Source organism: Microtus oregoni, unplaced genomic scaffold (assembly GCF_018167655.1).
Source record: "Microtus oregoni isolate MIOR12 unplaced genomic scaffold, Mior012 000070F_ref0000104, whole genome shotgun sequence".
Classification (NCBI taxonomy): Eukaryota; Metazoa; Chordata; class Mammalia; order Rodentia; family Cricetidae; genus Microtus; species Microtus oregoni.
The window spans coordinates 4,279,341-4,306,169 of NW_024543977.1; the positions used below are offsets into that span (position 1 = coordinate 4,279,341).

At 44.6% G+C, this 26,829-nt stretch overlaps 1 protein-coding gene across 1 annotated transcript; it reads left to right on the forward strand.

The window, feature by feature from the left end:
* Positions 1 to 8,745: 8,745 nt before the first annotated feature.
* Bambi (BMP and activin membrane bound inhibitor) lies at positions 8,746 to 13,468 on the forward strand. The gene is made up of 3 exons (XM_041641591.1): positions 8,746 to 9,082; positions 12,021 to 12,308; positions 12,698 to 13,468. The coding sequence occupies exons 1-3, from the start codon at positions 9,007 to 9,009 to the stop codon at positions 13,114 to 13,116; spliced, it is 783 nt and encodes a 260-aa protein (XP_041497525.1). The 5' UTR covers positions 8,746 to 9,006; the 3' UTR covers positions 13,117 to 13,468.
* Positions 13,469 to 26,829: the final 13,361 nt, after the last annotated feature.

Consider the following 26,829-nt stretch of genomic DNA (forward strand, 5'->3'; position numbering starts at 1 on the left):
TGTGAGATGCCCTGAGTTTGATCATCCCAAGGCATCAAAGAATAGCAATAGCTAAGAGTTTTAAAATATAATAAAATTGGCAGCCCCTGAAGATAAGGCAGGTGGATTATAAGCAATTTGAGAGCATGACTCTCCTCACTAGTTTTGATGACTGGAGGCTGGGGGTGGAGTTCAGACAGTAGAGGACTTGCCTAGCATGTTGGGGGCTTTGATCTCCAACGCCATGTAAAACAGCGCAAGCCTATAATCCCACTTGGATGTGGAGGCAGGTGAGAGAGAAGTTCATGGTCATCATTTTTGGCTACATATCAAGTTCAGGCCAGCCTGGGCTACATGAGACCACAGATTTTTTTTTTTTCAGAAAGAAAAAAATACAGGACATGTTCATGCAAGTATGTTCTTAGTTAATTGTGACTCTATTGTGTAATACTCTGATAGTGAGTAAGCAGCACAAGACTTCTTTAAAAACACAAGTCATAGAATGGGCTGTGGGCGTTCCAAGGCTCCCTGCTACAGGTGGGAGAGAGGCATGAATTACAGATGCCTGTGAGAAGCTAAGCTTCTTGCATAATGGTAAGTTAGCTGACCAATTTGTCTTGACTGATTCTTGGACTGCTACCAGCTGTGGAAGCAAATCTTCCTTGGCAAGACTCATGCCCTTTAGAGATACCATCACGCTGTCCCAGCTGGAGGCTGGATTGGCAGTGGCATTGTTCACACTTAAAATCTTCAGCTCAAGGGAGGAGAATATCCTAAACCCATCTGTGAAGTCCCCAAGCCATCATCAATGCATTCAGACGACTAGACATTGCCTTGAGCAAAGACTTTGTTTCTAGAAAAATATCCTTCACTTTCTATGGGATTTTTGCAGATAATATAAACTACACTAGTATCTGAATCTGCACTATCGGGAATTGCAGGGCGGTGGGATGGGGCAGGGCTGCCTACCACTGCTGGTCTCCTCATTTAATGGGAGAGGAATCTGAGACACAGAGAAGGACTTTTGCTTTGTACCCTCCCCCACACCGCACCTAGATGGCTATTCTGTTCAAAAGTCTGCCGCCAATAGTAATTCATTCAGAGCAGGATTACAGTGTGGAAACATCAACAGGAATAGAAAGGAGGTGGAAATACATTTGAGGGTGGGGTGCTGCTAACCATCGAACTGGGAGGGGGCACGTTTTGCATGAGGCAAGTGCTCTACCAATGAGCTGAGTTCCAGCCGGATAGAAATGTTTGCTTATCATGAAGGGCTTTATAATCTCTTTGAAGAGCCAAATGAAAAAGGAAGTTGGGTAACTGTGTGGACTTCTTCAGAGGAGTCTTTTATGCTCCTGAGCGTTTATGAGATCTGGCTAAGTGGTGCAGGGCGGGACACAAAGGATGGAACCTGAAGAGGCAACTGACTGGAAAGTTGGTGTTTCTGCTCCTGTGTTATCCACAGACTGGCAGGCAGCGCGTCTGTTCACTGACACACAGGCACCTCACCCTCCCAGCATCCCATAAACACACACTGCACCTGTGGGAAAATCCAGGGAGAGTTTCACTTCAAATACTCATCTGTCTCAGAAAACAGACAAAAAGCACTTTTAGTTACCCTAACCAACTAAAAAGACAGGGCCTTGGAGTTCACTGTTAGTGCAGATAGGTCACAAGTCCAAAGTGGACTCTGGACAAAGTTCTGCATCATCACCTGGTTATATTACTTATTTACTTATTATTTATTATATATTAAATGATGGCATACACTTAAATGATAAACTTGTATACACAAAGCTGGGATGTGGTGGTACATGCCTTTAATTCCAGTAGTTGGGAAGCAGGAGGCTGATCTCTGTGAGTTCGAGGCTAGCTTGGTCTACAGCTACTTGGGAGGCTGACGCAAGATCATTTGTGCTCAGAAGTTTAAGGCCAATTAGTCAACGTTGTGATATTCCAGCCTAAAAAAGAAAAGAAAGGCAAAAAAATGACCAACAGGTATAATGAAGGCTGACTCCACATCACCAATCAGGGAAACACAACTAAAAACCATAGACTGTTCATTCTGTGAACTGGCTATTAATGAAAGAATAAAGGCCATCAAGCATTGGCTAACATGTGGACAGAGCAAGATTTCCTGTACATGGCTGGTGGGAAGGTCATTGAACATCACCATGGAAGACAGCATCATTGGAAGTTCCTCAAAATATTAAAAATGTGTTGCTGGAGGCTGGGTGTGTTGGTGCACACTGATAATTCCTGCACTTGGGAAGACCAATCTGGTATACATAGTAAAAGCCAGCAGGGCTATGTAGTAAGACCTGGGCCAAAAAAAAAAAAATTAATGGGTTGGAAAGAAAACTCAGCCATATAGAGCATATACTGCTCTTTCAGAGGAAAGGCTCTGAGTTTGACTCCCAGTGCCTACCTCAGTGGTTCACAATTGCTGTGACACCAGCTCCAGGGTGTGCTGACACCTCTGTCCTTTCTGGATACCTTTACTCATGTGCACCCATATTTAATAATGTAATATTATTAAAAATAAAACAAAAAGTGCCCCTATATTCTCTGAAACCCTAATGCACACGCAAAGAATATGAAATCAAAACAATTTCTCTCTGCAAAGAGAGATCTGTACCCCATGTTTATTGTAGCCCAAGTGTTCATCAATGAATTAGTGAAGATATTATATACATTCATATATTATATATATATATATATGTACCTATATATAAATGAATACCATTCAATGCTAAAGGAATTCAATGGTAATACGGATGTTAAACAAAATAAACCAGGTGTGGAAAGACAAATACTAATTGACTCATATGAGTATTACAAAAACATCAGTCTGGTAAGAAATATAGAACGGAGGGGTTGGCAAGATGGTTCCATGTCTGATGGCTTAAATTAAATTCCCAGGAACCACAGTGTAAAAGGAGAAAGTCAGTTCTCATCAGTTGTCCTCTGACCTCACATAAATAAATATAATGTAATGAAGAAAACTTTTTAAAGAAAAAAAATTAAAAGTAGAGCCATGCTTGCCACAGACTGGAATGGCTAGAAGGAAGGGAAGCTGGGAGGTCTTGATCAGAGGGTGCCAATGCAGATAGGCTAAACAAGCTGAAGAGGTGGATTGTATAGTGCGGCAGCTGTAACAATGCACTGTAGTCATTACAGATGCAGAGAGTAGAAATTGTTGTCATCACGAAAATGATAATTATGTGAGGTGACCCGTTTGTTAATTAGCTAGAATTAGCTATTCCAGAATATATATACTTTAAACTATTATGCTACATACCACGAATATATGCAATTTTGCCTACCAATTAAAAAAATAATCTACAACATACTGTGCAAAACACAGTAGCAGTCACAAGAAATGTGCTGGCAAACAGATTTGCAAAGTTCCGCTGCAAAAGGCCCCAATTTCTATGTCAGGGAGATTCCAGTTTGTAGTATAGAGGCTTGGAAGAAGTCGGATGGGGCCATCAAAGACATGCCTGAAGAGGCAGCAGAGTGGGAAAAGGAAATAATGTCAAGTTTTCATCTGATGTTAGCAAGGATCTAAATGTTTGCTAGCTCATGAAAATATCAAAGTTCTCAGATTTCATTGGCTTATACATAAATGAATTTTAATCCTAAAAAAAAAATAAAGCGCTACCCACTAACGGGTTGGAACAGTTAGGTCCATGGTAGTTCTCCATTGATTAGAAAATGATTCAAGGTGATTTCTCAACTGTAAGGCATTGATTCGGTGTTTTAAACAAAAACAGATTTGAATTCATTATTTGACATCAGGTAGGTCAAGCCATCTGGCCACTGGATATTTTCTGAGAGGTCTTTATCTTGGTTGGTGGATGAGAGGCGAACTTTTTATAACCCGATAGAACACAGGCATGTGTGGAGACTAAGGAGAACTCAGTACGGTCGATACTGTTTGATGGGATAATGTGCATTGTCGGGTTCCCAGTGATCTTCAGGAAAGATTTCACTGGACCACAACTGTAATAATCTGTCTTGTTTGGTTATTTACTTAAAAAAAAAAAAAACCCTTAACGCAGTAATGACTCACTTTTGTAAGACCCCCAAGCATTTCTTGATCCTGTAAGAACGTACTGGAATGTAAATTGAGTTTCAGTCTCTGACTTTCTCTCTATGTCTTATCATATTACCACCCAGCCTTCTGCAGGCGTCTGCCCCTTTATCTCTTTTTCCATAATGGAAGAAAAATGAAAACCCCAAATGAAACAGACAGCTAAAATCCCCTAACCTCATAACTGTTCCTTCATCTGAACTAATCTCTTACCTTTGACCTTAGTCTCCTGAAAGCAATTTTTCAGACGTGAACTCCTTATTTTTACGGAAAGAAAGTGATTTTTTTTATTAAAAAAAAAAAGCAAGCTACTTTTGGGAATTCAAAGTGGATTGTTAGTAGGCAGAAAACTATATAGCAGACGAAGCGGTAGGCTCATCTGTACACTGTCGGAGCTGTTCGCATGTGGGAAGCAGTTAGCTCCGTGTGTAGGCTGCCACCTCCGTAGCTGTTTGCATGGAAGGAGGAAGCTGAACGTAGGAAAATACTTAAGCGAGTCCTGCACAGAGCACACACAAACTTCTGTAGAGAAGCAATTTTCCTTAAACTTCTTAAATTGAATTAAAATTGTTGTCTATACTCTTGACTATTGATTGACATATTATCTCTAACCCAATTTTGACTTTCCTCATTGATTCAAACACTCTCATTCACTCAGCTAAAAAGCCCACTGAAGTCCAAGCTTATTTTTCTTAAAACTAATTTTTAGCCACTTAAGAAGTTTGACCATAGCAATAACGATAAAACAGTTGAAGTTATGGTCTGAGGAATGAATCGCAAGTTCTTATTCTGAATTATATTTGAACCAATATATAAATGTAAACTTTAAAATGTAGATGTTAATAAAATTAACAAATATGTAATGCCTAAAGGCAAATAGGAATCTGATGAGTGCACGTGTTTTGGAGGGGTCCTTTGATGCGCCATGGAAGAGGTGCAAATGGAAGAGAGTTTCATGGACTGGGGGTGCAGCTCAGAGGAAAGGCAGCTGCTTAGCATGAGCAAAGCAGCTTGGTCCCCACATCACAGAAATCAAAAGATAAAATAAGTGTTTTCTAAAGCAGGCTGTGGTAGTGCACACCTCTAATCCTAGCACTTAGGAGGCTGAGGAAAGAGGGCTCTAGTTCAAGGCCAGCCTGGGGCATACAACAATTCCATACTTTACAAAATGAAGAAAGTGGGGAGGGATGAGGGATGGAGGGACTTCTAACACTCTTGAGTTTCTTAGACTTGATGAGTCACAAATGCAATCTCTGGGGTCAAGAGAATCACGAGTTCAACAAGTTCAGGGCCAGCCTGAGCTACATGAGATACTGTTTCAACAACAAGAGTCCTGAGTTAACATTAAGGTCAAAGGGTAAAGACAGGTTTAGTGCTGAGTAAAGACAGTTCAGGAGGTAAAGTGCTTGACAACAAGAGAGCACCTAAGATCTGTGCCCAGAACCACAGAAAAACCAGGTGTGGTAGCGAACATGTTATTTGAGTAAAGGACTGGAACCCTTTTTCTTTGGCCTCCTATACTCTCGACTCCGACATGAGGAGACTCCTAAGAAGCTCAGAGACCGGCCAGCACTGGCCAAGCCAGAGCAAACATCAAACAGGATGGAAGGGAAAAACTGACATCTGTAGTTGCCCTATGGCACATTAGCTCAGCAGCGCTCTCTCTCTCTCTCTCCCTCTCTCTCTCTCTCTCTCTCTCTCTCTCTCTCTCTCTCACACACACACACACACACACACACACACACGACAAGCGATTGATAACCCATTGGGATTTATGGGCACAACCTTCCTCATTTGCTGTTTCTCTGCAGGCAGATGGCAGATAGACTCCAGCTGTCCCTTCATCTCTACTTTTACATATCTTTCTTGAAATAGTCTCCGGAGCTTGGCCAGCATCTCTGTCCAGAGGAAAAAGCCTAATTAGGTTGCGGGTTGTGTGACTGGTCATTGCAAGAAGGCAGTGTCTCCTAGGCTGGTCCTGCTGTTTCTCCCAGTGTGAAAGGGGACACTAACTGAAACAAGCTGGAACACAGGAAGTGTCTACTACAACCTGGTGTTCACTTACACACTTCCTTAGATCGGCTTCAATTGATGAAGTATTACCTGTAACAAAGGTAAATAGAATTAGTCCTCAGGAGGTTTTAGTCTGTTCCTTGCTCCATACTTCATTCCAGACACAAAGAATTGCCAGCAATCCCATCTACCCATCCTTCTTTTACCACCCCTGTCTTCCTCCCCAATGAACTCATTTCATCCTTAAATTTCTGTGGTCCTCTGTACTTGAAGAGATCTTCCTCCACTAGTCTTTTCTCAGGAGGATCCAACCTGGAGGTCACTGCTTTCAGCAGATCATCCCTGGACGGCTCACCTTCTTGGGCTGCTCCATAATATCAGGCACACAATTCTGAGCCACTATTTGACTTGTGACACATTGTCCCGATGTCCAAACCTTTGTGATTCTGGACATTGTGTGAGTCTAGCCTACTGGTGGGAACTCCGAAGTGGCTGAATGAGTCTGCTTGAAAAGATTCCTTTTAGCAAATGATTGAATTTCCCAGGTTAAAAGAGTGTGCCATTACCTGAATATATGGTTCACAGAGCCCTTAGAGTAACTCCCTGAAGTTCTAATGGTCAAGAATAGCCAGGAAACACTGATGATATTCTCTTCCTGTGGGCTGTCAGATGTCCCTACAGAAAGACCTGCTGTTTACCGTGTGCCCTATCGGCTTAGTTTTCTCTGAAGACCTCTGCTGAGCTTGTACCACCATCCCCATTGTGTGTGTGTGTGTGTATGTGTGTGTGTGTGCGTGTGTGTGTGCGTGTGTGTGTATGTGTGTGTGTGTGTGCGTGTGTGTGTGTGTGTGTGTGTGTATTGAGACACGGTCTTGATTGTAGTAAAGGCTGTCCTCAAACCTGCAAGTCTCCTGCCTCCACCTTCCAAACCGTGTGATTATAAGGTTCATCTGACAATTAATTTCCTTCCCTCTTTTTATTTAAATAATTTTATCTGGTGTTTTGTTTTGAGTTGGGTTAGTTTGTAGCCCAGGCTGATAGGGAACTCACTACATAACTGGTGGCTGGGCTCCGACTCTTGCCAATTCTCCAGCTTTAGCCACCCAAGAGCTTCCTAAGTAATGCTGAGATTATAAGTATGAGCTTCCCTCCCTCTGTTTAAAATGCAATTTTGACCTAGCAAAGTAATAGAGTATAAGATTTTTGGATTACTTACTTTTTCTACACAAAACTTTTTTTTTTTTTGAAGGTAGCTTCATTAACTTCCTATGTCTCTGAAGACTTCCAGCAAATTTTCTACGTTAGGTGTTTAGAAGGCTCCTCCTAGATTTTCAGTCCATAAGACATTTTCCCCTTAAGTGTTTGTTTGCTTTGCTGTGCTGGCATGGAACCCAGGGCCTCAAGTGCTAGGCCAGCGACTCTGAGCTAGAGGCCGGCCTCCCAGCTTAGTTTTCACATCTGCCCTCCCATTCTAAATGACCTGACTTTTATCTTTCCTCGTTGTAAATCTTGGCTGACCCTAAAAGTGAATTTTGCAGATAGTTTACTTTTGCTTGGGGGAGGGTACGTCAAAGAACATTCCCTCTGATAATAAAATCCTTAAGTCCATTTCCCCTTCAGACAAGCAAACAAGCATCCCATTCCATTTTAGGTTCGTTGGGGCGGCTGCCCCTCAAACCCTAATAAATGACTTAGTATCTCAGGAAAGAGATCGCTGTGGGACTGATATTGATCAGGTCAGCGGGTGTGTTTGCCTGCGATTGTTTGGGGGGTGGTTAATTGAGTCTCTGCCAGTGTCGTCTAGCTGGCGCCGGGTGCTTTTGGATTTGCTAATTTTCGTTAAGTGTCTCTAGCAGGCTCCCGGTCCCCTGTCTTCCCGGGAGAACCCAGCGGCTCCTACTGATCAACAGTCTGTCTGTCTGGGCTTTATTGATCACAAGGCGGCCGGCTCGGGGCAGATGCGCCCCGGGGAGCCAGGGAGCCGGCAGAGAGTCGACTTCCAACTCCAGGCCGCTCCCTTCCTGGCTCCCCACTCGACTCCTCCTCGGTCAAGCTCGGGCGGGCCGGGCCAGGACAAATCCTTGGGGGGTCTCCGGGAATGGGTGGTCGGGGTATGGCCACTGTTCCTGAGGGTTTCCGGCCCCGGAAGCCGGGGCATGGCCATTGTCCCTGTGGAACTCCGGGACTCCGGGTCATTATCCCTGGGGGGGGGGGCGGTCGGGGCTCGGCAGCCGGGGAGTAGCTTCTCTCTTTGTGGGACTCCGGTACATGACCACTGAGAATGTGGCGTCTCTTGCAGGGTTCAGGTGAGACAAAAGCGAAGCCACGTGCTGGGGGCAGCTGGCAGGAGACTGCAGCAGGAGAGTCTCGTAGGAAACCCAGACGCTACCTAGAAGACGGACTCGGCGGCGCCCCCGAGGCTGCACTATCAGACGTCCGCTAGGGGGAGCGCTGCGGCCGGGTCCGCAGTGCTAGACGCAGGCGCCAGCGTTAGCCCGGAGGCAGGTCGGCTTAGTCCCGCGTCTGGCCCCGCCCCCTGCTGCCAGGCCGCGGGCCTGGAGGCATCGACCAATCGGAGAGCGGAGGTGGGGCATAGGGCGGGGCCACGCTTGGACGGCTCCGGCACCGGGCGCTATTTACGGCGCGGACGCGGGCTGGCTGGCCGGTGCAGTCGCTGCTCGCCGTGGGTCTGTTCTGCGCGCGCCCGCTGCTCGTGGCTTGTGCACGGGGTGGCGGGGCGAGGGGAAGACCTCCGGGGAGCGCACGGATCCGGGAACGTGTCCTTGGAAGTCTTGGTCCGGCTCCATGCTCCGGTTCCCGCCCCGACACTGACGGCGCCCGGGCTCGTGCGCGGCGCGCCCCGGGGGTCGTAGTGCAGCCGCGCCTGGCTCCCGGAGCGACGGGGGCGCGGGGCGTCAATGGATCGCCACTCCAGCTACATCTTCATCTGGCTGCAGCTGGAGCTCTGCGCCATGGCCGTACTGCTCACTAAAGGTGGGTGCCGCGAGGCTGAGTGCCGGGACTGCGGGACTGGCCGTCGGGCTTCGTGAACGGCGGCGAGGTTCCCGCCTGTGTCTTTGCGCCGGTTTTCCTCACTGTCCCGGGTCTGTCAGACTTCGGGACCTGGGGATGGCCGGATGCCGATGGTCTCACGTCCCAGCGGGACGGTCCCGAGAAAACGCAAATCCCAACTGGGCCGGACGGGAGTCTCTGGTTTTACTCGGTGCCTGACCTGAAAGGGCCACTAAGTGTCTCCGTGTGTTTTTAGATGGCTGAGAGTGTGTCTAACAGTGTCCTTAAGTTTGCCGGTGTCTGTGGCCGAGCTGGTTTTGTCTGTGTTCTTGAACATGCGTCTGATTTTTTTCTGAGTGCTAGCTAGTGTCCTGTGTATCTTCGCGTGTCTGAATGTCTCGGAGTATGCATTATCTGGACCAAGAGTGTGAGGTCTTCCCTGGGAATGTAAGAGTCTGAGGTGGCTGCTGAAGTGTGTCCCCTGCTCTAAACTAGCTGGGAGGAGTAGGCGCTGTCATCCACCCCCTTTCCGACTCTGTATTTTTACAGACATTGCTGGAAAAAGAGTTTTTTTTTCTTTCCAGTAGGGCTCACCTTTTAGATGAAAATTCTCTTAACTCCTAGGTTTCAAGGCTCCCCTCACTCCCACCAGGACTCTGCCTCCTGTTCTGCGAACCCGTTTTTATTTTTAATGGGAAGCATTATTTACTCTCTGACCCTCACCCCCAAACACACTTTTCTCTAATTGCCATGTAGCAGGCCTGAGGTTAAAGGATAAGCCAGCCCAGCAAGGATGAGGTGCTACAGTATTTATTTATTTTGGAAGGAAGGGTGTAATTAGCTCTAAATAACAGCCCTTGCAGCATACAGAGGGGAGCCTCCTGGCCCTATCAAAGGCAAGCAGAACAGGGAGGGACGGGGCTGACATGAAGTCACAGATACCGAAACTATGTGCCTGATAATGATATAATTAGGGGATCAGAGATTCCTGACTGCTGTGGACTTCAAAAGCTCTATTTAAAAGAAGCCAGCAGCCTCTGTGTAGCCATCTTGACTGAAGCAGACATTTTTGTTTAATCACTACATACAGTAACCAAACAGAAGAGCATTGTTCACTGTTTTAAAATACCAGTCCCCTCTTGGCCTTTGCATGCCACAGGAAGAACCCTTATGAAATGACAGAAATACAGTTTTAAACAGTAACACAGAAGTCCATTCTCCTTGTTGAAATGTGGCTCCAATTTTTCTTTAAAGTCCTAGAACTTTCCCAGTTACCTGTCAGAATTTTATTAAGACTGTTTTAGGTCATTGAAAATACAGTATTTTAAATAGTCTCTCATAAACACTGGGGCGGCATTTTACTTGTATTTGGTTTTCCCTTTCAGCATCAAATCTGAGACTAATAGGCTCAAAGTAGACTTTTAATCTGTTTTATTTCACTTTAAATCTGTATAGAATTTGTGAGACCAGGGATATACAGTCATTATCACCTAGGACTGGTGTGCTTTTATGTAAAGAATAGGTTGAACTTGGAAGGAGGAGAAAGCAGAAAGGGATTGCTGCAGAATTAAGGTGCTTACTCGAAGTGGAGGAGGCAGGAGAGGGCTGGACCCACAGCCAGGATAGCAAGGTTTGGGCTGGCAGGCTTTCCTTCCAGGCAAGTGTGAGCAGCCTGGGTGAAAACTGAGCACACCATGCGGTGGCCTGGAATTTGGACAGATAATTAAATGAGACACCTTACTCAGGCATTCACAGAAAGGAGGAGGAAGAGAAGTGAGGTTGGGGGATGGTTTAGAAAAGCCACAGCTCTCAGTGTTGAATGACAGAGTGGAGGTTTCAGTAACTAGACAGATCTTCCGATTGGGACCTGGGACGAGGTGTGTGCATTAGTTTGGTTTACAGTAGCCCGAGCTGTGGCAGCCAACAGTGATGGGCGTCTACCCCGTTGGGCATCTCAGTTTCTTGTGATAGATAACTTTCAGGTCCACATCCAAGTCTGAAATCTTGCATTGTGACAGGATGTTAACAGAGCCTTGCAACTCACAAAGTGAGTTTTATATAGGAAACTTTAATCACTTCCTGGAGAAAAATTTGAGGTTTCCTTAAGGATTTTTCCTTCAAGCGGCACAGGATTTTCAGTTTTGAGTTTCCCCTTTTTGGTCACATGTTAAATTGCATGTAAAGCTGAGGAAGAGGAGGAGGAAGAGGAGGAGGAGGAGGAGAAGGAGGAGGAGGAGGAGGAGGAGGAGGAGGAGGAGGAGAAGGAGGAGGAGGAGGAGGAGAAGTTCCCCTTGCAGTTTTACATCCCCCACTTTTATGACTTTCCATTTGGGCTGAAAGAAATTGACTTTGGCAAGCAAACCACTAATTGTAAACTGCCTAGTTCCTGTTTTACAATGTTCGGACTAAAAGCTCCTCTGCATGAAAGGATCTTTATAGGCAAAGTTTGCCTTTTTCTAGAGAGATTGCAGATAGCTGCCCAGTTTCATAGTTTGAAAACTCCCTGACCTGTGCAGTTTCTAGATTGTTGTGTGTCTAGTTAATAACTTTATAAGGTGTCGGCTCAGGCTCTTAAAACTTGGCTCAGTCCTTTGGGATGCCAAACAATTCAGTAGTTCCGATCAAATATTTATATAGACAAAACCCCAAAGCCTGATGTTTTTATGTTGTGTGGTTGTATAACATAAGAACGTATAAATAACACGAGTCTACCTTATAACAAAAGATAATATAGCAAAGACTCTTTGCCTTCAAACCACAGCATATGTCATTACTCTTAACTCATCAGAAATCTGTTGTTGGCTCTCATATTCCTACCATTTAGGACACTGCCTGTTTTGGGAGCATTTCTGTCCTCATGGCCATAAGTGCCCTTGAGTTCGGGGTCCAGCCGGTGCTTACTTAGTTTCTTTGTTTTCAGGAGAGATCCGGTGCTACTGTGACGCCGCTCACTGTGTGGCAACGGGTTACATGTGTAAGTCTGAGCTGAGCGCCTGCTTCTCCAGACTCCTTGACCCTCAGAACACCAATTCCCCACTCACTCACGGCTGCCTGGACTCCCTTGCAAGCACAGCAGACATCTGCCGAGCCAAGCAGGCCCAAAACCACTCTGGCCCCGCCATGCCCACATTGGAATGCTGTCACGAAGACATGTGCAATTACCGAGGGCTGCACGACGTCCTCTCTCCTCCCAAGAGCGAAGCCTCAGGTAGGTCCAAGCTGTTCTGACCCGAGGGCCCGCCTGATCTGTAGGCCTGTGACAGCAGCGAGTTTGTGTGTCTGCCATTGATTTTGTTGTTAATGTAATTAGAGACAGCAGAGGGAGAGCAAGGCTGGATGCAAAGGCCGTCTCTAGCGGAGTGGCTTTTATGTCTGCCTGAGCATTAGATGTCTCTGCATAATAGGCTGTGCCTGTTATTTCAACATTTTGAGGACATTAAAAGACCATTACATTCAAGTAATGACAGCCTGTGAACAGATGCATTTGTAAGCATCTTTGGATACTTTGTAACATGTCATTTCTTGAAATGCCGTTTAAATGGGCTTTCTTATGAGAAGTAGTTGTATGTTCATGCTTGTTTCTCTGTACTCCCTTAGGACAAGGAAACCGGTACCAGCACGACAGTAGCAGAAACCTCATCACTAAGGTGCAGGAGCTGACTTCCTCCAAAGAACTGTGGTTCCGCGCAGCTGTGATAGCGGTCCCCATCGCCGGCGGACTGATCTTAGTGTTGCTCATCATGTTGGCCTTGCGAATGCTCCGAAGTGAGAACAAGAGACTGCAGGATCAGCGGCAGCAGATGCTCTCTCGTTTGCACTACAGCTTTCATGGACACCATTCCAAGAAGGGGCAGGTTGCCAAGTTGGACTTGGAGTGCATGGTGCCCGTCAGTGGGCAGGAGAACTGTTGTCTGACCTGTGACAAAATGAGGCAAGCAGAGCTCAGTAACGAGAAGATCCTGTCCCTCGTGCACTGGGGCATGTACAGTGGTCATGGGAAGCTGGAATTCGTATGACACAGGCGTATCTGAGCTCTACACCGAACCCTTGAAGGCCTTCTGAGTTCTGCTGGACAGGAGCACTTTTATCTGGAGACTAGCTAACTCACTCAGTCATCTTGTAGAGACAAAATGACCTCTGAAAGAGAATCTTGGGTATTTCTTCTGAAGGATTATTTGCACAGACTCAAATACAGTCAAATGGATTAATTTGCTTTAAAATTATAAAAAACAAAGAGAGGACTCTGCACACACTTTCCCAGGGTTCCTTATATCCCAGGGAGCTGCGACGGACCGAAATAGTGTGCTCCCTATAAGCTCCTACGTCTTCATTTATTGTAAAGATTTTTTAAAATATATATATTTTTGTCCGAAAACTTAGTGGTGTCTTTCATAAATTATAAACTTAGATTGGGGTGTGGGGAGGCTGATGGGTCTAACGCAATGCTAGAATGCTGGTCTAGATAAGGCCCTGGGTCTGATTTTCCCCAGCACCACAGAAACTAACCGACCGACAGTACGTCTGGGTTGGAAGTGTAAGAGAGGACATGTTACATTATATGAATGGAGACCTGTTACTCAAACTTCTCAAAGGTAGGTTTTGGCTTCATTGTGATCTTGTTCTTTCTTACACAAGCCTGTAATTGTCTTTTGTGTAACGACCACTGTCTAGTCTCACCTACATCATTTTCCAGAATGGTCCTGCTTTTAGTTTTCATCTAAGAACTTCTTTTGTTTGTGCTAAGCACACATTCTACCACTAAGCTAGAACCCAAGCACTAAGAATTCTTCACTTATCTGTTCCAGACCAGATAGGACTTGAGTTGCGGTCGAAGCCATAGCGAAAGGAATGTCCTATCAGCCCCATCCGCATCTGCTCTGCTAGGACCTTGCACTCCGTCCGCCTCCCCCAGTTCAAGAATGTCTTTAGTAAAGTTAACCACCGTCTACTTTGACAGTTTATTTTGTCTCGAACCAAATTAAATATTTTGTCTTCCAAATTAGCCAAACTTTATTATGCAATGCTCCTGGTCTTTAAACACGATTATACTTACAGTATCTGTTTCTAAATGTCTTTTTAATCCTTAAGAAGGGTTTCAGTGGTGAATGTCATTAAATTGACATTTTAATAGCACAACTATTAGGTTTCCTCCTCAAAATGACCATTTAACTAATATAACCAAATAGAACTTGACAGAACATGATCTTTAGCCAGTAAAGTAGTACTACTAGTAATAGACCTTTCCCTTATAAATGGGTCTTTGTTATCTTTAATGTGAGAATTTGCCAGGTTTTTTTCTCAATTCTTTTGTGTGCCTGGGTTTTTAAAATTGAACCTATAGCCTGCATATTTAAAGATGAGATTTTTCTTTGTATCTTTGCATACTTTCACTAGGATACTTAAGATGAACATAATTTGAGACTCTTTAAGAGAGGTGCCAAGTACATGGAATAATTTGAGCAGAAATGACTAGCAAAGAAATGAGTACCTAGATTTTTCATAGATTTTCTCACTAAGTCTCACTAGGTAGCCGTGACTTTCCTGGAACTCACTGTGTAGAAAAAGCTGTCCTCCAACTCCCAGAGATCCACCTGTCTTTGCCTCCCAAGTGCTGGCTAGGATTAAAGGCATGCGCCACTATAACCAGTTTCTATTTAGATTATCTTACTGCCAGTAGATGAAGAGTACAAGCAGTTTAGGCTCTGAAATAAATTCCTCTCTTAATAAACAGCAGCATCTTTATGCCTTTTGACGTTGACAGCTCTTTCTGCCACACTCCTGACAATTCTTTCGGAAAACACTCAGGTTTTATGTGCATTCTGTTACATCCTCATTCCCCATGTTTGTCATTTCAAGGGATCAAAGACTTGAACTTCACCATTCAGACCTGGCAAGGGAAGAGAGCTGGCCTGAATGGGCAGGCTGTGCATTTTCCATCCTTACCCTCACTTCTGCACAGGCTGCAGTGACTTTGTTGCTTAAAGGCTGAGGTTTGTGCACCTCGTAAATTGTTCTTCCTTTGTCACGTCACACAACGTCAGTAACCCCCTTCCCCACACCTCGTACACTCACGTCACACAGTGTCAGTAAACCCCTCCCCACGCACCTCGTACACTCACGTCACACAGTGTCAGTAACCCCCCCCACGCACCTCGTACACTCACGTCACACAGCGTCAGTAAACCCCTCCCCACACACCTCATGCACTGTCACGTCACACAGTGTCAGTAACCCCTTCCCTTGCACCTCGTGCACTGTTGTATTACACAGCGTCAGTAATCCCCTCCCCAAGCACTTCCGTTTTTTGACCGAAGATCTTGGAACACCAAATGACAATCCTGCCTCAGTTTCTCAAGTGCCTTACTGCCAGGCCTGCCTTAGGTCAGTTATTTTTTTTTTTTTTAAAGTCAGTGCTTCTCAACCTGTGGGTCTTGACCTTTTGGGGGTCATATATCAGATATTTACATTATGATTCATAGCAGTAGCAAAATAACAGTAATGAAGTACCAGTGAAATAATTTCATGGTTGTGAGGTCCCCACAAGAGGAGCTGTACTAAAGGGGTGCAGCGGAAGGCTGAGAACCGCTGTATTAAGTAGTCATCTTTTCTATTGGGGACACATTTTCCTCTATTTGGTCCAAGTTCATGGATTTCAAGGGACGCTGAGTGAATAAGCAACTCAGCAGCTCATTAGGAAAAAACAGCGAAGGAAGCCTGAGCTTCATCTGTGCGCGTGGGCCTGCAGAAGGCGCGGGCCTGCCTGTCCGGTGCGAGAGTTCACTGGAAGCTGAGAGCAGTGATGTGTGATGTGTTTGCTGTCCTACCTCCTGTTTTTTTCGGGATACTCATGAGTCTACCCCATTCTGTTCTGTGGGGTAGGAACTCATGACCCCTCTGACATTTCTGGGGACCCAGCTTTAGCCACATGACATAACCCCCCTTTTCCTGAGAGCAAACCCTGTGTTTATGTCTTCACTGGCTGACCCTCTCCACAGCTTACCCTGTCAATGGAAAGCACCACAGGTTTTTCTGCTTGTTGGGTCACTGGACACTGTGCAGCCTGGCTTCTGGCTTCCTTCTCATGAGAGCAGAGCTCTCACAGCAGGAGGGGGACTGCCTATCTGCTTTGGAGATCCAAGAACGGTGTGATGATTGGTTCATTAGTTCATTTTTCTCTTAGAGGTTTGTGCGCTTACATTGAGCCGACTGTGTAAGACTGTTCTACCCAGAACAGCCCTCGTTTAAAACGACATAGAGCACTCCCCAAAGTAATTTTCCTTTCTAAGTGGAAATTTGCTCAAACCAGACGCAAATGGGCCTAAGTTTGTCATGTTTCTGTATCTATACCCCTAAGTCCTGCCCCTTTGGAAAGAAATTGATCCATAGATGATTGTGTCTTTTATGTTCTTTCTCTTCTTATTTTGGATGGCTCAGAGGCTTCCTAGAAATTGGCTGGTGTGTCTCTAATTTCTGTTGAGCTGATTTTATTAAAAACACTGCACCACAGGGGGTTTGACCTTCTCAAATACTAAGCATGTCTGCTTCAGAAAATCACAAAGCTCTCTGAAGCGCCCGGAAATCTGGTTTCAATATGGGTTGATTATAGGGTAAAAGCTTGAAAGAAGTGGCATCTAGTATCGTAGCTGTAGCACGGCCCTTCTCGGGCCAGGGCAGCTTTTTTCCCTTAGAATGTCTAATTGGTCCTCTTCTGTGCCTCTCAGCCTGAATAGCCGTGTGAGCTTCAGTAAACTGGAACCAAGGTGGATGTTCATTTTGTTGCCTGGAGAACGGGGCAGTGATACAACTTCAGGGATTAGGGCGAAAAGCACAGTACCAGGCTCCCTGTCCAGTCTCTCAGGGGTAACAGGGAGATGCTTAACTATTTCTGTTAAGAATAAAAGTTGTCAGATAATTTGAGCACTTGGGGAAGTGGCAAGAGGATCTCCATGAGTTTGAGCCTGGTCTACATAACAAGATCCAGGACAGCCAAGGGCTACACAAAGAGACCCTGTCTCAAACAAAACAAAACAAAACAAAACAGAACAAAACAAAACAAAACAAAACAGAGACCTTGTCTCAAATAAAACAAAACCAAAACCAAAATCAAAACCAACAAACAAAACCAAAAAGAAATACAAACAAGAGCCACAGTAGACACAGAATAGTCGGTCTCAATGGTAGAACACTTGCCTAATATGTATGAGGCCTTGGGTTCAATCTCTAGGAGCAAAAAAAAAAAATAGTTTCTAAAAATCCAAACCAAAACAAACAACAAACAAACAAAAGAAAGAAGGAAAGTGACTGTTAATGCTGGACTCACTCCTTTATTCCCAGCTCTTGCGAGGCAGAGGCAAGCAGGTCTTTGTGAGTTGAAGCTGGCTTGTCTACCCGGTCTACAGGTCAGCTAGGGCTATATAATGAGACCTTGTCAAACAAACAAACAAAAAACCAAAACCAACCAACCAAACAAAAAAAACCCATAAAACAAAAACAAAAACACAGATGAACTAGATGGCTTCAACTAACATTTCTTAAAACTTGGGACTGAATGACTGTTTTATATGGTGGGTTGTTTTTAATTGATTTTGCTTATTTGAGATGGGCAGCTTTTCAGTGATCTACACGCTGGACTTAGGATTGTTAGTACTTGTCTTGTGTCTGTGCATGCTTTGCTCGAGCCTACTGTGGTTTTGTCCTTTGGGGACAACTGCATGGCTACCGGAAGACTATTTTAATCTCGTGCACCTATTTTCTTTTTGAGTTGCAGATACACTGGCTAACCTCAGGGAGGTGCAGATAACATCTCAGTAGCACTTGGATGCTGGGTTAATTTTGTACAATCACCACCATCAGTTAAAACATGCCTATCGGTGCTTTCAGCAAAATACAAGGAGCTGCTGTACTGGGTTCTGGAATTTTGTCATGGAGCGGGGGTTTGTAAGTGAATTATTAATTTCTCAGGGAAAGGGTGTTAGTCTGGTATGTTATTCTTTGGGTTACAGTCATAAATGAAAAATTAAGTGCTGGACTGTCAACTCACCCTAATTCCCTCTACCCAATTCATTCTGTAGTCTGCTTTCTATACCCAATTTTATGCAATTCTATTCTATATTCTATACCCAATTCATTCTGTCAGCCTGCAGACTCATAAAGGCTGGTCATTGATCTGAGAATCCAGGATGCCATTTACACCTCTTCCAGTTATGGTCACTTCTTTATTTGGGCTATGGTTAATACTTTAAACACGTCCTCTTGGATCTGTTAACAGTGCAGCTTCCACTGTGATTGGCTTTTCTCATTTGAGAAATTTGGAAAGGGGCGAAGCGGAATTTAACTAGATAGGACTTTCTTTCCTGCAGCAAGGCAAGTTTCCAATGGATCTTCTTTTTAAGAAATCTGGAAGAAAGAACTTGAGAGTTGGCTCAGGGGTTAAGAGCACTGGCTGCTCTTCCAGAAGACCTGTGTTGGATTCTCAGCACCCACATGGTGGCTCACAGTGATCTGAAACTCTGTTTCTAGGGAGTCTAGCGCCCTCTTTTGGCCTCCACAGGCACCAGGCATGCATGTGGTACACAGACAAAATGCTCATACACATAAGATAATATTAATTTTTAAAAGTAAAGAAAAATAAGCTAGATGTATTTGCAGCTAGGCAAATCTACCAGCATGTGTCTACAAAGTTTTCTTGTTCTGTAAGTGTAGAAAGGATAGCTGGAAAGGGATGGATAAGCACTGCCTGGGGACGCTTTTGCCAGGCAGTTAGAGCCCATCTCAAGGCTTTTGGCATTCCTCAGTACGGCCAGAAGGGCCATTTTACTAGCAGCCAATGGCTAGATGGCCTCTAGGGCGACTTCACATTGTGGACTAGATTGCTTCGGACCAAATCTGTGGAGAAGAACTCAGGAAAGACGAGCTGATCATCGTACTACACACAGGACAAACTCGTAGGGCTCATCAAGTAGGCTTTGTGGTCCTACACTAAATTTAAAGGACTGCAGAAGTGGATGCTGGAGCTGGAGGGAAATTGGTTTGTTTTGGGTCATGTGAAGACTAAGTTAGATGTGATGAATTAATAAACTGAGAAGCGTTGTGTAAATTCTCTCCGAAGACGATAATGTTACAAACCTAATGGAACAAAAATTGCTTCAGCAGTTAGGCCATAAGAAATCTAGAAGCTCTTTATCCCTGCTCCCTCCCCTCGGACTCTGGAGGGAATGCATAAGACGGTAGGAAGCCGCCACATCTCTAACGGCAGTGTGTCGATTTCTTTATGTGTGTTAGATGTCCATGTTAGAACAGTTCTTACTAAATTCAATGAATGTGGTTTTGATAGCCAGAGACCTAAATTCATAGTTGCCCTGGTCAGAGAGGCTACTTCTCATTTGGATTAAAGGGTTAAGTTGGCCTTTGACCAGCAAGCAGCTATGATCAATGACCTTTATATTTCTATAAACCCGGAGAGAGAATAAGAGGAGAGACAGATCATGAAGTTTGCTCATCAGGCATTGCGTTTGTGTTGTCAGTAAATATAAACCACTGGCCTTTCCTTTCTGTTTTCATCCTAACCTATTGTCTTAAAAGTCATAATTTGTGTTGGCAAGCTGAGGTGAAGTTCTGGCAAAATCAAAATTGAGCATGCTCCAGGCTGAGTTCTCTTTCTAGCACTGCAAAAATGATAGTTTTTAGGTTTTTTTTTTTTGGTGTGTATTAAGTCTAAAAGAGAACAAATTGCTAGTTAAGGGAGTCAGGGAGGAAAAAAAATTAAATAAACCTAAAACTCAATGAAACATTACCACAAGGCCAAATGGGTCAGCCTGTCTTTTAAATTTGGTGCAGTTTCCAAGCCAAGGTAAGGAAAAGCAGCTGATGTTCTTTAAACTAAGAAAGAGTTGCATATTACTTTGAGAATTGGATTATGCACAAAGTTGTCATCAGTTGTCCCATAGAGTTAAGAACCAGCCACTGAGAGCTCTGCAACCTGACTGCCTACTTCAACCCCCAGGGCTTCCTGACTCCCAGCCTCCCTGGCCGGACTGGTCCATTCTCTTCTCTGGGGGATAAGATGCACATGTGCCTAACCAGAAAATAAATATTTCTTTACTGATAATGCCATCCCCGTCCAAATAAATAAGTAACTTAGTAAAATGGAAGCTTCCCCTGAACATAAGTTAGCAGGTTGTCTCTGTAAGACCTGCTGTAGCGTTTATCACGGTTGACCTTAAGCCTGGCCCAGCTTGGGGTCTTCACGCACACCTCCTAAACTGGAAGGAGACATGACTTTCCATCCTCCGGAACTGAGCACTGTCAAGGGTCACTCCCCATGCGACACCTGATTGTGAGGTAAATCCTCCCAGAGACTGCATTGTGTTCAACACTGGGGTGGACATTGGAGCCAGGGTGCACCACTTCTCCTCTGACTGGGAAGTTTGCTGCTGGCATTTGTTCAACAAGGAGGTTCCTCGATTGCTCTGAAAAGCTGAATTCATCTGTCCCAAAAAAGCCAACCTTTTCTCAGTAGCAGGTTAATGGAGCTCTTTCCCGTGGCTCCTGGCATGTATTAGTGTCTCTAGGATTCCCGCAGGGGCAAGTGGGGCCTTTGGTAGCAGGACAGCACTGCACAAAAGTCCGGGATCCTGCCGGAAAGCCATGTGCCTACAGCAAGGCTCTGCGCTTCTTTCCAGGCTCCTCTGGCTTCATGTGGAGCCACCAGAGCAACACACACCTGAACAGAACAAGCAAAACAAAAATAACTCTTCACATAATATCACATAAATATCTTGGCTGGGAGAAAATTATGGATGGCCTATATTCTTTGGCCTGTTCTTTATCCCGGTCCTGGGAAAAAGCACCTTCCTGCTAGGCTTAAAGTAGAATCTGCCAGGAGCCCTAACCTCAATTATCTGTGGTAGAACTTCATTTAGTCAAAAGTACTGTCCAAACGTTTACCCTATTGTTTTTACAGATTAAATACCCGCTGTGGGTATAAACAATTTTTGTTTTTTTGTTTCTGAAGGACCTGGGTTCAAGTTCACACATGGAATATTATTAAGGGTATTACCTTAGGCTAATTAGCTTCTCAAGTTCTGCACACAATGGGAATTAGTAACAATAGCTTCACTTTGTCGGGAGAATGGTATGAAATAATGCAAGTGGAACTATTCCACAGGCTTGGACAAGACCCAAAGTGGCAGAGGTCAGCAGTGGAACCCACAGAAGCACAGACCATCAATAGCTTAAAAATCTAGGGTGGCTGAAATGGCTCAGCAGGGGGTGGGGCTTGTCACCAAAACTGATGGCCAGTGCTTGATCCTCACGGTGAAAGAAGAGAAGCAACACAAGTTGTCCTCCGACTACCACACATGTGCCCACACCAATGTGCCCCCAAAAGCACACAAAAAATACAAGAAATGAATATACACATATAAACATATATATATCAAAAAGCTACTGATTTAAAAAAAAAGATTTATTTAGTATATATACAGTGTTTTGCCTGCATGCCAGAAGAGGGCACCAGATCTCATTACAGGTGATTGTGAGCCACCATGAGGTTGCTGGGAATTGAACTCAGGTCCTCTGGAAGAGCAAGCAGCCAGTGCTCTTAACCTCTGAGCCATATTCTTAACCTCAGATCTAGTGATGTAGTGTTGTTAAAATTTGCTTTTAAATTTGTGAGTCTTTAATTTACTGTTTGACTTCCATGTGAGGGAATGATCCATTTTGATTAGAAAGTACTGGAGCCTATACACCCACTGCAGTAAAACGAAACAACAAACAAACAAACAAACAAACAAAAACTACCATAGGGTAGCTCAGAAAGCTTCAGAATCAGGAGGGACATGTTATCTTCCCCTCCTGCAACAAGCACCTGGCTTTGCGCATCTTGTTAGTGAACACACAGCTCCTTGTTCTATGAGTGGACAAGCCCACAAGCACAGGTGATCACGTGATTGGTGTGGCTTGACGTCTGTCTTGGTATTCCAGGTGAGGCAAAAGTCACATCCATGAGAGGAAGAGACAGAGAAAAACATGTATCAGACCATATCTGTAACCTGTGGCTAATGAGGACTGGTTGTTGCAAATATGTGTTTCTGGAATCCTCAGGTAAAGGTGTCTGGCACCAATCCCAGTGATGATCTGAGTTTGTTCTCTGGGTCCCCCATGGTAGAAGGGGAGAACTACCTACCACTAACTGTCCATCACTCTCTCTACCACTTCAGAGACACAGACACAGACATACACACACAGACAGTCAGAGAGAGAGACACACACACATACAGATGAGAGAGAGAGACATACGGATAGTCAGACACACACACATACAGACAGACAGTCAGAGAAACATACACGTATAGATAGACAGTCAGAGAAACACACACACACACACAGACAGTCAGAGAGAGACACATACATACAGACAGTCAGAAAGAGAGAGAGACACACACACACACACAGACAGTCAGAGAGAGAGAAACACACACACAGACAGTCAGACACACACACAGACAGACAATCAGAGAAACACACACACATATAGACAGTCAGAGACAGACAGACAGTCAGAGAGACACACGCACACTAAAATAAGTAAATGTAGATTTAAAGTTACCAAGAACATGAGCTTCTAAGGCATTTGTTGGGCTAAAAACAACAGGTTTAACAACAGAACAAAGTGTAATTGCTCTTTATCATGAGCACTGCTGCATACATGTTCTTTAAGTCAACCTCACGTGTGTTAGGTAAGGTAGTGATGCATCAGTTGGGTTTGCCAAGCCCAGGAATTGACCCATATGTCTCTCATTTGTCCAGCATCTTCTAATAGCCACCCTGGGGGCTGATGAAACACTGTGAGACACAGAAGGCACTGGTGTTGCATCTCTCGTCTGTGTCTCTCTCCTTGCTGGTCCTTTCTGTCCTCCTCAGGCATGTTTAGTGCCAATGACACTACACTCTTGACTACACCCTTGGCTTTATGTTTCTTGCTTGTGAGTACTGTTCAGGCCATCTCTTAGGGTCTGTTTTGGGACCATTCTGCCTGCTTCTGCTCTGATATCATGTGCTCTCTCTTCCTGTTACACATTGGGGTTCTGAGCACAGCTGCCTCCTTGTCTTCTAATGACTGGATTGGACATGGACTTTTGACTTTGTCCTTTGCTTGTAAGTTCTCATGTAAACACTGGTGCCATCATATCAAGCGTGCAGGCCAGTCTGGACCAGCCCAGTTAATTCTGCCCATGTGTGCCCGAAGCACTGGACTCTTGCTATTTAGGAGCAAACTCAGTCACACATAACCATGAGTCACAATTTAACTTTCAACAAGCTCCATTGACACATATGACCCTCTACTTCCTCACATGACCTTCTTACCTAGCAGTGATGTAGACTGGTGCCCATGAATGTAGACATAGGGAGGCCAGCCGGTGCCATGGTCAAGACAAGTTGAGAGAAAGGACTTAGTTGTTAAGACTGAAGAAATGCCAGCGAGGGTTTGCAGCTGTGTCACCAGCCCTGGAAGCTGACAGATGTTTACTAAGGGACCTCATCTACAGTTTCCGTTGCTCTCTTGTATAACTGCCCTCACTCTGGCTTTGGGAAGAAGTTATGAACACCTACCGTTAGAGTCTGCTTCCTGCTGCTGTGATTAAAATGCCCTGGCTACTTTCCCAGTTCCCAGTTCTTCACTGTGGGGAAGTCGAGGCAGGAACCTGAAGCACCTCAGTGCATCCAAAATCAAGAGCACAGAGAAGAATGTGTGATTGCTATTCAGCTGTCTTTCTCCACTCTTACGTGGTCTGGACCTCCAACCAGGGAATGGTACTGCTCCTAGCGGGCTGCGTCTTTCCATGTCAATTAACACAACCATGGTAATTCTCCAAAGACAGGACCACAGGCCAACCTAATCTAGAGAGCACCCCATAGATCCTCCTCCACGGCAGTTCTGGGTTGTGCTAAGTTGACAATTAAAACCAATCATTAAGTCATTAAATCCTTCTCTTTAGTTCCATAATGAAATAGCAAGGAGGACACCTCTAGTCTAGTTTGGGGACATGAACATGGCCCTTCTCCTGTTATCATTGGAGATGGTCAAGAAACAAAGGTAGGGCGCTGGGCGAGTTGTAAGCAACAGTTGCTACGTGAGCTTTACCAAGTGCCTGTTGCCACATGCTGGGAGTGTGCTACAGCTCCAAGGTGCACAAATTGCTCCTTACTATTGTGACACTCTAAATGAACAGGGCCACTTAGCTGTCTGCTTGACAAGGTTTCCTGATGTTCTAGCCAAACTGGTGCTCATGGTGGCAACTTACTCCACCTGGGCTAACTGAGGGACGAGTGTGCCCCTCCTGGCCTGATGTCTTCAGAGGGACTTCAGTGGGACTCCCGCAGGAAGGCTGGGCCTCTCCTCTGGGCTGGGCTACAAGCAGCAGCCTAAGGCTACCGGGAAGCACAGCTGTGTGTAGCTGGGGATTGCAGAGCTTCCCCGCACATCCCAAACCACTGTTTATGTGACTACAGGAGAAGCCGCCACAGCCTATGTATGGCACCAGCGCCTTTCTTCTGGCTCATAGTCACGCCTGTGTGATTGGAAAGAAGTCCACATTCAGGTTTGAAAAGAGCAGCAACTTGGTCAAGCACTCTGTATCCTCCGGCTTGCTACAGTTCATGCATGGTCTGCGCCACCAAGGACCATGTGGTGTTGTCCGATTTGGTACTCCTGGAAGGTGGTGGAATCACTAAGAGGTGGATGCTAGTAGGAGGGTCTCTGGTTTCCTTGTACCACAAGTGTGTGTTTTAAGAATCCTCCGAAATCCGGACTAGCTGAACATAGCGGACAATGAGGAATACTGAGAATTCAAGAACAATCGCAGTGGGTTTTTGATCCTACTGCACATACTGGCTTTGGGGGAGCCTAGGCAGTTTGGATGCTCACCTTACTAGACCTGGATAGAGGTGGGCAGTCCTTGGGCTTCCCACAGGTCAGGGAACCCTGATTGCTCTTCGAGCAGATGAGGGAGGGAGACTTGATCGGGGGAGGGGGAGGGAAATGGGAAGCGGTTGCGGGGACGAGGCAGAAATCCTTAATAAATAAATAAATTAAAAAAGAAAAAAAAAGAATTAAAACAAAACAAAACAAAAAAGAATCCTCCGGCACCTTTGGAGCCCTTTGATCCTGAGAAAGACATTATAGAGTAGAAATTATTGCTAAAATGCTACTATGAAATACAGATAAGCTTTTTCTCATGTGTTTTCATGCTTTTATTTTTTCTGTACTTTTAGCTCTCATTAGCCATTCAATATGGGGTTGGAGTCATGTCTCCTTTCTCTAATTATAATTAAACTAATAAAGTCTGTTTTAAGAAGATGGAAAGTGGTATACGCAGTTCTGTGCTTGGGGCCATCTTTCCTTTTTTGAGCAACAAAGCATTGCCCATTTGGAATATTGTGTGTAATTGAATTTACATTTACAATAAGCCTCGGACTCGGGATTTGGACTAGAGCACTTGAGAGAGAAGAGAGAATGTTCCCAGTTCTATAACTAACAGAAGTGTCACAATGTTGTTGCATACAGTTTGAAACAATCGGGATGATTTTCTTAGACTTTCTTGAATAAAAACTGGAACAAAACACAAAGTTCAAAAACAAAACAAAACAAACAATTTTTTTTTCAAAACAAACAATTTTTAAAAATACCACCAAACTAAAGAAACTTATGGTGACAATTAGGCTTAAAAATAGCTTCAACCTTTATACTTTTTTTCTACACAAAACAAATACTCTATGACAATGGACTAGTCTTGTATTGGAGAATTTTCTCCTATTAACAGAAGTGTACATTGGGGCTTGGCTAAGACAGAAAGGAGGAGTGTTTGTGTTTCTTAATGGCTTGCATCTAAATGTTTGTTCTTTTGTTCTTGTAATGCTGGGGACCAAACCCTGGGTCATGCAGGTGGCAAATGCTATATCCTCCACCCTCTAAGTGATTAATACTTTGTAGGTGAAGTTTTTCTGTCCTAACTGCCTGCTCACAAACCCTCAGCTGCTTCCCAAATAAATGACTTGGAGACTTAATATAAATTATAAATGCTCTCTCAATAGCTCAGGCTTATTACTAGCTAGCTCTTACAACTTAACCCATTTCTATTAATTTATATGCTACCCCGAGGCTTGTGGCTTTTACCTCTATCTCATTTTGTGTGTTCCATTTGTTCTCCATCTGGCTGGTAACTCCTTTGACTCCACCTTCCTCATCCCATCATTCTCAGTTTGGCTTTCCCACCTAAGTTTATCCTTTTCAGCTATTGGCCAATCAGCTTGTTTATTAAACAAATCAAAGTGACATATATTCACAGTGTGTACAGAAGGATTATTCCACAGCAATACTTCTCACAGGAGCTTATGTCTTGCCGTTGTAGGTTTGAGTATTCAGCCTACCTGGAAGTTAAAAAACACTTGCTGGGTGACTCACCCACAGACATGCTGTGAACTCAGACTTGGGTTCTGTCCAAGAGCACTCTGGCTGGCTACATTCTTCCTAGTGGATGTTAAGAACTAGTGAGAAGGTTAAAAAACAGGTTCACAAAGTTTTATTTCTGGGTGTAAACTTTACAATAGCACTTTGTCTGACATAGGGTGTTGTATTAATTGCCTTTCTCAGAGCTGTGACAAAAGCAGCCTAAGGGAAGAAGGGTTTAATGTGGCTCACTGTCCATCAAGGTGGGGCAGCATGGTGG

What these genes read in the sequence shown, in the direction of transcription:
- Bambi (XM_041641591.1), top strand. Translation starts at nt 9,007, where the DNA reads ATGGATCGCCACTCCAGCTACATCTTCATCTGGCTGCAGCTGGAGCTC. An exon ending in GGCCGTACTGCTCACTAAAG is followed by an intron (nt 9,083 to 12,020) that starts GTGGGTGCCGCG and finishes CTTTGTTTTCAG; the next exon opens with GAGAGATCCGGTGCTACTGT. An exon ending in TCCCAAGAGCGAAGCCTCAG is followed by an intron (nt 12,309 to 12,697) that starts GTAGGTCCAAGC and finishes GTACTCCCTTAG; the next exon opens with GACAAGGAAACCGGTACCAG.